The sequence below is a fragment of the Onychomys torridus genome, chromosome 17 (genome assembly GCF_903995425.1).
Source record: "Onychomys torridus chromosome 17, mOncTor1.1, whole genome shotgun sequence".
NCBI classification, from domain to species: Eukaryota; Metazoa; Chordata; class Mammalia; order Rodentia; family Cricetidae; genus Onychomys; species Onychomys torridus.
In genome coordinates, this window is record NC_050459.1 from 36,761,664 (window position 1) to 36,772,747 (window position 11,084).

Here is an 11,084-nt window from a genome sequence, read left to right on the forward strand (position 1 = left end):
GTAGAGCTGGGCATGGTGGTACATGGCTTTAATCCCAGCACTCAGGAGGCAGAGGCAGGTGGATCTCTGTGAGTTCGAGGCCAGCCTAGTCTACAAAGCAAGTTTCAGGACAGCCAGGACTCTGCTACAAAGAAACCCTGTCTCGAAAAAACAGAGAGACAGACAGACAGACAGACAGACAGAAAGATGCCCCACAGAGAGATTTAGGCTGACAAAGGGGATGAACATGAACTGTAACATAAGCCTCAGTTACTGACTTCATGTAGGCCTTGCATGCTGAGTAAATAGGGTTTATTTGTTTTCTTGTTGATGAAACAAGTTCCCATGAAGCCTCGGCTGGCCTCAAATGCACTGTGTAATCAAAACTAATTTTAAATTCCTGGTCCCCTCCTTCCACCCATGTTGTGATTACAGTGATTATAGGTATGCACCACTATGCCCTGCTCAAGATTTAGACTGTCTATCCTCTCGCTCACTTGCTCTCTCTTTCTCATCTCTCGTCTCTCCCTCTCTCTCTCATCTAGTTGCTGTTTTAGACAAACCCATGACATTTTCCCCCTGAAAACCTTTAATTAGGCAGCTGTGTGGTGGTGGTCAAGTCCTAACGGCTGGCTTGTCTTTTCTATGACATTATGATTGGTGACATTCTTCAATGTAAGGTAGATTTCTAAAAAAAAAAAAAAAAAAAAAAAAAAAAGATGGACAGAAAAATGCCAAAGGTAAAGACCACCAAAATGGGCTTGCATGCAGCAGACCTCTTCCAGCAGGTGATTATGAGATCTACCCAAAGGATTTCACCTGAACACCCTTCCATCCTCCCATACTCTGGCAGTCTGGGATGGGAAAGGCTAGCATCCACCTTCTAGTGACTAAAAGACTTCTGCTCTTAGCAAGTATCAGAAGTGGAGCCAACACCCTCAGCTAAAACCCAAGCCGTTTGGCATCCATTGCCTTGATACATTTATTGACCAGACCTTTAACTGCAACAAACCACAGAAAACTCTAGGCTCTTAAGATCATAGTCGCATGAATGGTCCTGATGATCAAAACAAATCTAAACAACATTCTAAATGTGTAAGCCTTCCTGAGGATGAGGACTCCGGGCCTCATGGGAAAATGTAGCTTTTCAGAGGACGCGGAGCCCTACGTCTCCATCACCCACTCTAGAAGGAGGAGCTCACTCTTGAGGTGGCTGCTCAGGCAAAGCTATACATGGTAGATAAGAACCCAAGCTGCACAGTGCTGGAAAAGCAAATAAGCAGACTGGAAAAAAGATGATGTGTATTTATCAAACTGGCCTTTGACAGACAGACAGGTAAAAGAGGACAGACAGACAGTAGCAGTGCTGTTCAGTGTGTGGCCAGCACAATTACACAAGGTAGCTCACGTAACCAACTGGGTTAAAGGCAGGGTAACAGCTTTCTGTTCTTGGTGTTGAATAGATTTTTAATCGACTCTTCATTGCAGAACTGGGTTGGTGAGAAGTCTTTAGGGAGGGAGGATTTTCTTTTTTTTTTTTTTTCTTTTCAGATCATCAGAAGCATGAAGGCTTTGAATGCCCTTACCATCTCAGTGATTAGGCTGGTCCTTGCCCTTGTCTTTGAACGCTCAGGGCATGTCCCTCAGATGTGGCAGATGATAAGAGGGTCTGTGTTTGTCCCTTCATTTGGAAGACAAGGGGAGAAGATGGGTCTGAGAGCTTCATGGAAAGAGTTTGATGGGAAGCTGTAGATGAGAGACTCATCTGTCACGTTGTAGAATGCTATATGTCCAGACTCATAGTCCAAGAACACACCGACCTTATGCACGGGCTCTCGGACATGTTGACCTTTCAAAGGCGATGAAACCCAGAGACTGTAATCATCTCCAATTTTTAAGCCTATAAGTGAGAAGAGGTCCCCAGGGGGTTTGGGAAGATTGCCCTTTCTGATCACAGAGTCCTTGCAGATGCCCACTTCCCACTCAGTCTTGTTCCCCACTTCCACCTCCCAATAGTGTCTCCCACAGGTGAAGATCTGCGCTCCCAACACAGTTGCAGACTGATCAAATCTTTCTGGGTTGTCAGGTAATTGCTGTCTGGTTCCTCCATATCTCACACTTTTCAGGTCATCGGACAAAACTAGGTAGGCATTGGCTGTGGCTGGATCTAGAGTTACATCTGCTGTAAGAAGAGAAAAGAGTGAATCATTTGACATCCTTGAAAACCTCCCATATATATTCATTTCAAGATAAATTCTTAATAGCTAGTCCTGTTATTATTTATTTGTGTTTGAGACAGGACCTAACCAAGTAGCCCAGGCTGGACTTGAACTTGGCAGTTCTCTCCTACATCAATGTTTTCAGTGCTGGGATTTAGGCATGACTACCAAGCCTAGCTAGGCCTAGTCTTTAAATGTAACTTAGGTGTTAGCCAGGCAAGCAATCCCAGCACTCATAAGACTAAAGAGTGTATGAGTCCAAAGCCAGCATGGACTACGTAGTAAATGGAAGGATAGCCTGGGCTACACAGCAAAATCTGGTTTCATAACCAAATTTGAGGCCAAACTGCTCTATGTCGTGAGTTCAAGACCAGCCTGGTTTACAGTGTAAGATCCTATTTCAAAATCAACAAGAAGGATTTTAAATGTAATTTCAGTGAATTTGCTGAGATAGCCTTCTTGAGAAAAGAAAAAGTATATCCTGGTGGTGGTGGTGGTGGTGGTGGTGGTGGTGGTGGTGGTGGTGGTGGCTCACCAGGAGGCAGGGGCAAGATCTCTGTGAGTTCGAGGCCAGTCTGGTCTGCATGCAAGTTCCAGGACAGCCAGGGATACACAGAAAAATCCTGTTTCAAAAAAAAAAAAGAAAAAAGAAAAAAAAAAGAAAAGAAAAGAAAAAAGAAGAGGGGGTAAAGACCTACCTGTAGCTAGACTTGGTATCTTATGTCAGTAAACCCAATACTTAGGAACTGTAGGTACAAGGATTGCCATAAGTTTAAGGCTAGCCTGGAATATGTAATGACACCCTATCTCAAAGTAAGCAAAAACCAGAACAGAATCTCTGAGCTCATTTCTCACATATCTGTGATAGTGAAAAGATCAGAAAGAATAGACGCACGTGCAGAGAGACTCTGCACACTTGTGAGGGTGAGAGGAACCTAGAAGTATAAGAAAAGTGGTTCCCTAGGCAAGACAGTTTTGGAATTTAGGTTATCTATCCATACAAGGATGCCCTTGCTGTTAGCCATGGCATCAGGATTTTCTGCAGTACTGAGAGAGACAGGTAATTAACGTTCGTGGCACTCCTTCTAAAATGTATATCATTTCCTATGCATTAATGCATTTAACCATTGTGGCAATCATAATTTTTCATGTATGTTAGTATAGTTTTATTAAATACATATGTTTATGTATGTATGTATATAATTGAGTGTATACATACACATATAGAAACTAGCTAGGTGTGGAGGCCATCTCTGCACTCAGGAGGTAGAAGCTAGAGGAGTCAGAGTATAAGGTCATCTTCAGTTACATAGTAAACCGGAGGCTAGCTTGGGTTCCCTGAGACCTTGTCTCAATTATAATAATAATAATAATAATAATAATAATAATAATAATAATAATAATTTTTTAAAATCGGCATAGACATAGAGCTCAAGGATAGAGGACTTGCCTCACATCCACAAGGCTCTGGGGGCCATCCCCAATACTGCAATAGTAGTTGTAATAATAATAATAATTTAAAAGTTAACCCAGACCAGATGGCACAGGCCTGTCATTCCAATACTTGAAAGGCTGCAGCCGAAAGATTGCCATGAATTTGATTGAGGCCAGCCTGGGCTACATAACAAGACTCTGTCAAGTAAACAAACAAACAAACAAACAAATAAAATAACAAGGGCTAGAGAAATGGCTCTGTAGTTAAAGTACATGATGCTCTTCCAGAGGATGTGAGTTACATCCCAGAACTCCTGCCTAGTAGCTTACAACTCCCTGAAATACATCTTCAGGGGATCTGACATCCCTGGCCTCCTTGGGTACTCGAACTCATGTGCACCCACACACAGGCATACACATATACACATAATTAAGAGCAAGTCTTTTTTTTTTTTAATTAGGAAAATAAATTTGAAGGAAGGCCTGGAGGTGCCACACTGTTGATAGAGTGCCTGCCTAACGTGTGCGAAGCCCCGGGTTCAGTCCCCAGCAGCGCACAAAACCTGGTGCGGTCAAACTTGTCGTCACAACACTTTGGAAGTGGAATCAGGAGGATCAGAAATTCAAGATCATCCTTGACTACATAGGGACTTCTAGGCCAGCCTGGGATATATGGGCTCTTATTTAATAAATGCATAACAATTAAATAAAAATAAATTTAAAAGAAACTAGAAATTCTTAGAGATTAACTACTAAGATTACAAAATCATTGCATATGATAATAGCAAAATTCTATTCATATTCTTCATGGTCAAACGCAGCTTTGTGTGAGTTAGCACAATAGTGACAACATCATAATGCATCTATGAGCTCTTCGGAGCTTTATCTCCACTCACCCGTAAGGAAGTCACATGAGAGACCTCAAAATTTCGCTGACTCCTGATGGAATGATTTACCCCCACTGAAGCAGGCAAACAAGCAGTCAAGTTTGGGGCTCCATTTGGTGTTGAGTTATTTTCCATATGCACCCTCTTATAATAATGCAATTGGCATTCTAGTGCCTTCATCTGTATGCACTGTGCACACACCCCTCTCCAATCAATGCACCTAGTAACTGCAGGACGACCTGTACCCCAATATGCATTAGGTTCTACATACCCCCATCTTTGAACAATGGCAGTAGTTTACCATTACAGGTAACAATCCAACTTAGACAGTTTCTACTCAAATGTATTCCCAAAGTATCTGGGCATGACAAATAGAAGGACCTGCCTCAAACAGAGAGTCAAAGACAAACACCCAAGGTTGTCCTCTATACCCATTGAATGGCACATATACCTGAACACACACACATACACACACACACACACACACACACACACACACACACACACACACACAGAGACACTACCATCACTCTCACTGCCTGCCTCCTGCCTGCACAAAAAAAAAAAAAGATTAAAACAAAAGAATTTAACCTAGCTTTTATCCTAACACTGGGAGAGCTGACAAAGCAGGATCCTCCGCATGAGGATTATTGTATGTGGTGTGTGTGTGTGTGTGTGTGTGTGTGTGTGTGTGTGTGTTGTGTACACATCACAGAACAAGGCGACAAAAGTAGAACCCTTTGACAACAGGCAGAGCCTGATAGAACCTCAAGCAAGGCTCGCTGCCTCTTGGCTCAAGTGTAGGCAGTGACTGTGTGCTTAGCGCTGGCGCAGGATCCTGTCCCTGGGAGCCTTATGTCCAAGTATTTGATACCAGGAGTTGTCCAGGAGCTCAGCAGTGCTCACAACATGTGCTGAACTTAGGGAAAGCTCTGGACATGTGACAAGGAGGCGGACTTACTGCTGAATTTTCTCAGCATATCCCTCATCCCAGTGATGCGGCACAGGCTCAGTTCCGTGATGGTGGTCTCTGGACACTGAAGTAACAGCAGCTCACACCTTCCAAGAGAAAAGAGAGCCTCAGTCTCTCCTTGGCACGTACTCCACGACCTAGTCCAACCTAGTGGTCCTCATCATCTCTCCCCAACAACATCCACATCCCCCTCCCCACCTCACCCCTATTTCATCGGCACCAGATCTCCATTTGGTACCCACTAGAGACGTAATGGAGACCTACCGATCCATGGCTCCTCTGACTTCCTAAGGATATAAAGAGAAGAAGGTTATTATCTGTTCGTGTCAATCACTATCGAACACTGAATCCACGCTCATCACAGTCTTCTGCTCCTTTCACAGAATCTACTTTCATGGTCCTAGCATACCTTGAGAAGGTCTAACAGACAGGGCAGGAGAGTCAAAGCCTGGCTTCTTCTAGGGATGGTTTTTAATGAACATGAGATATTTATCACACTAAGCAGAGAATAGTTTGTTCTTTTTTTTCTCTTCCATGCTTTTAATTAAACACAAATAGCACCTTATTATATAAAGGGAAGGTCCTTTGCCAATGCAGGAATATGGAGGTGAAAGGAGAGCTAAGAGAAGCCTGTTCTTCAATCACAGGAATCCCAGCCATGGACAGAATTCAGGTGGTTAGCCTTGACAGCAATCACCTTACCCACTAAGCAATCTCTTGTTGCCTCTTAAAAAGTCTTTTGAGGCCAGGCGGTGGTGGCACATGCCTGTAATCCCAGCACTCAGGAGACAGAGGTAGGTGGATCTCTGTGAGTTCGAGGCCAGCATGGACTACAAAGCGAGTTCCAGGACAGCCTCCAAAGCTACAAAGAAACCCTGTCTTGGGGGGAAAAAAAAAAGTCTTTTTGAAAAATGTGTTTTAACTTCATTAGCATATATTTGTTATGCATAATTGTGGGTTACATCCTGACATTTTCATGCTTGTACATAATATATTTTGATGTATTCACATATGCAAATAAGGAATTCTGATCTTGTCCTCTTATTCAGCCCCTTCCTCTTCCCAACATGCCCACAATTCTACTCACATGACTTGTTTGTTTGTTTGATAACCCAATGAGTTCTATTAGGGTTCTTTATGGGGACATGGGTAAGAGATTATTTACAGACCATGGGCAACTTGCTAGTGGGTACATCACTGAAAAAATTGTCTATGGCAGGTGGTGGTGGTGCAAGCCTTTAATCCCAGCTCTCGAGAGGCAGAGGCAGGTGAATCTCTGTGAGTTCCAGGAAAGGGGCAAAGCTACACACACACACACACACACACACACACACAAACAACCTGCCTCAGAAAAAAAAAAAAAAAGCAAAGAAAAGAAAAACTATTTGTCCTACCCCCAGCAACCACTAACTTCCTGCCAATACATGCTCCGAGAAAAGTGGGACCCCTTAGCCCCCCTTCCCTTGTTCAGAATGAAGCCAAATATTAACCTCATGTCCCAGAACCAGAGATGATCAAGGAAAAAACAATTCAAGGAAAGCGGAGACCAAGGCCATGCTGTGTTTTTTCTTGCCATTTAGTCATTCAGAAGACACAAAATGAGAGAGCACCCTGTAGAATCTGATCATGAATAAACTTGAAGCTAAAGTGGGTCCCATGGCTTATGACTGAGATGATGCTAATGAGTGCAGTGGCCTGGAGACCGCAATAGGCAAAGACGGAACTCTGCGCTTGGCCCCAGGACCACAAGGGTTCCGCCACCTGTTCGCGCTTGGCCCCAGGACCACAAGGGTTCCGCCACCTGTTCGCGCTTGGCCCCAGGACCACAAGGGTTCCGCCACCTGTTCGCTCCAGTGTAAGCATCTCTCCTCAACTGCTATTCATCTGATTAGAAAATATCTGCTACTCCAGGTCCGTTTTATAGATGACAGTTGCCTGTAGGCTACGGGACACCAGTGCTCACCTTCACCAGATCTTCGAGAATCATAAATTGCCCATGCTCAGCAGCTTACAAATAAATAACGAATTACTAGACAAAGCTGAGTTTGCACAGATAGCTCCAGAAGAAACTATAGTTATCTCTGGGCAAATGTTTTCTTTTTTCCTCCTTGTTTGGTTTCTCTTCCTCGTCAAGAATTTTTCCTACACAGAAAAGCAGTTCCTTAGGCAAACTATGTTTAAGGCAGAACTTAATTTTTCCGATGAATACAGAAAAATGTATTTCCTGTGGCTTGAAATACAATGGGCCACCACGCATTTTCTTTTTCCCGTTAATTTTCCCCAGTGTCCTCATGAAGTTGGCCTCACCTCAAAAGACTCCAAAGTCAGGTTCTGACAGGTGAACTCGATCTGCCCAATCATTTTGCTGAGGCGTCTGACTTGCTTGGTCAGGTGGATCTCGTTCTCCCTCAGCTTCTTTAAGTTCGCCTTTTCCTCCTTCTCCAGGAGCTGAAGTTGTAGCTGCTCCTCTTCCTTCAGGAACTGGTGCATCTTCATATACTCAGACACCACAACCTGCTTGCACGTCTTTGTCTCCTCCTGCTGTCACATGTGCACAGAAATGCTCGAGCATACCCGTGTGCTTGTGCATGCACGCATGTGCACACACACCATGCACACACATACACACACACACACATGCATACACACACACACACACACACACACACACACACACACACACACACAATGTGAGCAACAGAAACACTCCTATAATGTGTACCTCACATTGACAAGATGGATGAAGAGTGAGGTTTTGCCAGGTGTGTGTGTCCATAACAGTCAACACTATCAGATTTTCTAAGCTAAGATCTGTCTTTTCTACTGCAAGAAAAGAACAACAGCCACAAAAAAAAATCAAAAAGTATGACACGTAGTAATCAGCACTGACTGAAAATACAAGGTAAAAAAAAAAAAATTGTCTTTTGTTTTTTCAAGACAGGGTCTCACTGTGTAGCTTTGAACTCACAGAGATCTACTTGCTTCTGCCAAGTGTTGGGATTAAAGGTGTGTGCCACTATACCAGGAGAAAATAAAATGAAATTTAAGAGGAAAATTTTCGAAAGTAAAATTAAACTTAAAAGGAGAAATGTTATGAAAGATATATGTGACAAATAATGATTTTAAAAACAAACTCGGCATCAGATAACATACTAGAAATACATCACAGAGTTGCACTTAAGTTCTAGATCTAAGCTGGCATGTGGCACATGACTGTAAAACCAACCTTCAGGAAGCAGAGGCCCCTAGAGGTCGGAGGATGGATGCAAAATTTGAGGTCACCCAGTTCATCTACATAGTGAGTTCCTGAGCAGCCTGGATCATTCAGCAAAACTAGGTCTCACAAAACAAACAAACAAAAAACAATTCAAAGTCTGTCGTGCATTGTGATATACCACACCTGAAATCCCAGCATTTGAAAGGGCTAAGGATAGGAAAAAAAAAAAAAAATCAGGAGTTCAAGGCTAGCCTGGGCTACTTAGGGAGAGCCTGCCTCAAATAAACAAAACAAACTTCCTCTGAGTCTATTAGGAAATTCAAATATTCACTTCAACTGCACGAGGATATAGGGGTGTGTGTGTGTGTGTGTGTATGTGTGTGTGTGTGTGTGTGTGTAGACCATAGATAACCTCAGGTATAATTGGTCTTCACATTCAACCTTGTTTGAGACAGTGTCTCCTTGTTCATTGCCCTGTATACCAGGCTAGCCTGTCTATGAGCTTCTGGGGATTGTCATGTCTCTGTCTCCCACAAGGGGTTACAAATACTTGTTTTTCTGGCTTTTAGGTGGGTTCTGCATGTCCAAACTCCAAGCCTGATGATCAGGCTTGCATGTCAAGTGTTTTTTATTTTGTTTCACCCACTGAGCCATGGCCCTAATATCTACACTGTGCCATCTTAAACCTTTAATTCTTTTCTCTAACTGCTAGGCAATTGAAATCCAAATCTGTGACTAACCTTAGGCATTCATTCCAGTATGCTTCAGTCTACTATTTTGCCATTATTGTCCCTTCCACTTTATTTCTTTTAATTTGCATGCAATTTTTCCCTAAGCATTTGAGAGACTTGTTTTTAAAGTGGCTTCCACCCTGTCTTGCAAATCTGTGGCTTGGATTTTGAATACTATTCATCAGATTCATTATAGATTGAGGCTAGCCAAGGAAGATACACAAGGAAAAGTCAATGGACCTGTGGTGAGTGAAGTTGAGCAGAACTGTGACGTTCCTAGGTGAACACAGAGAGGCAGGCAGCCCCAAAGCAGGACACAAAATGGTCCTTTCTCCCTGACATCTCACCAGGTAGCTCACATAGATAGACACTGACCTTACATAGCATCACTCGCTCCTTCTCATGATTGAGTATAGCCTGGGCTTCCTTCTTTTTTTTCCGTAAAAGACTGAGGACATCCTGGAGTTTTTCCTGCAATGGAAACAAACCCCTTGGCAAACAGCAGAGTGCCCAGTGGTGAAAAGATCCAGAACACTAGTCACTGGATGATGACAGAGACTCTCAAAGAAAGGATGGAAACAGGATCCAAGTTAGTTTGTAGTGTGCTACCTGAAGATATATGTCCATAGCTGTCACTGACAGAGGCCACTATGAAATAAGGGATGGGACCAGTTCTGTGCTTGGAGGTTGGCACTGAATGACCCAACTTACTTTGTGTTGCTCCTCGGCCTCACTTGAGAAATATGCCCTGTTTATCCCATGACTTTGGGTTGAGAAATTAATTACACTCTGCTCATCATCAGAGAACACCCTACTGGCTCCTGGTGTCCTTCCACAGCTGCTCTGCTCATCTTCGCCCTGCAGGACCTGGGATCTCAGCTGCCTACCAATGCTAGCCAGTCTCCCCAGTCGCTCATTAGCTTGGAAATGAGGAGCTCCCAAAGTCCTCCAGCACTCGGGACAAGATAAAGGTGTGTTATGTTCCTCCCAGCTCTTGAGGAGACACATCAGACAAAAGCTGTGCCCACACTCGGTGGTCACAGGACTGTTGAAATAGTCCAAGCAGATGAAACAAGTGAGCTCTTCTCTAAGGCTCTCCATCAAATCTGGGGTGGATGTTTTCTCTTGGATGGACATCAGAACAAGGCTACACTTCTAGTCTGGGATTATGGAAGTCCTCTTCAGTCACAACCGGGTGATCAGGTGCTGTGTTGTTGTTACAAGAAACTCTTGCTCTCTTCTGTGCCCAATTACACCAAATGGTATGTATTCTCCAGCACAAAGCCAATTGTGACTTAACGTGGAACTCCTGCGCACTGACTCATCGCCAACCCCAAACTTTCATTGAGTCTATTCTATGTATGCCACGTGCTGGGGATCCAATATAGTTGGGATTTTTTTTTTTTTTTTTTTTTTTTTTAGTTAGTTCCTGTACATAAACAACATCATGAAACCATTTAAACACATAGGATTGGGGCTCAAAGGTTTAATTACTTAGTGCAAATTAGCACAAAAATTGTGGCAGCCTCTGCTACCTAATAGGAAGTGTGGTCTAAATCTTTCAGGAGATTTAGGGAAGTTAGAGAAGAAGACAACTACAACATATATCCTTTTAATCAATAAACCCTTTTCTCTGCCTAACAA

The 11,084-nt window shown here is 43.2% G+C and overlaps 1 protein-coding gene across 1 annotated transcript; it reads right to left on the reverse strand.

The window, feature by feature from the left end:
* Positions 1-1,266: 1,266 nt before the first annotated feature.
* Triml1 (tripartite motif family like 1) lies at positions 1,267-10,666 on the reverse strand. The gene is made up of 6 exons (XM_036209266.1): positions 10,152-10,666; positions 9,816-9,911; positions 7,800-8,030; positions 5,757-5,779; positions 5,481-5,578; positions 1,267-2,161 (listed from the first exon to the last, which is right to left on the reverse strand). Exons 1-6 carry the CDS (start codon positions 10,575-10,577, stop codon positions 1,623-1,625), a joined length of 1,413 nt encoding a protein of 470 aa, XP_036065159.1. The 5' UTR covers positions 10,578-10,666; the 3' UTR covers positions 1,267-1,622.
* Between the last annotated feature and the right edge of the window lie 418 nt (positions 10,667-11,084).

Coding starts and splice junctions, on each gene's coding strand:
- Triml1 (XM_036209266.1), bottom strand. CDS start 10,577: ATGTCCATCCAAGAGAAAACATCCACCCCAGATTTGATGGAGAGCCTT. Junction 9,912..10,151: donor AGGCCGAGGAGCAACACAAA/GTAAGTTGGGTC, acceptor TTTCCATTGCAG/GAAAAACTCCAGGATGTCCT. Junction 8,031..9,815: donor AGCGAGTGATGCTATGTAAG/GTCAGTGTCTAT, acceptor ATGTGACAGCAG/GAGGAGACAAAGACGTGCAA.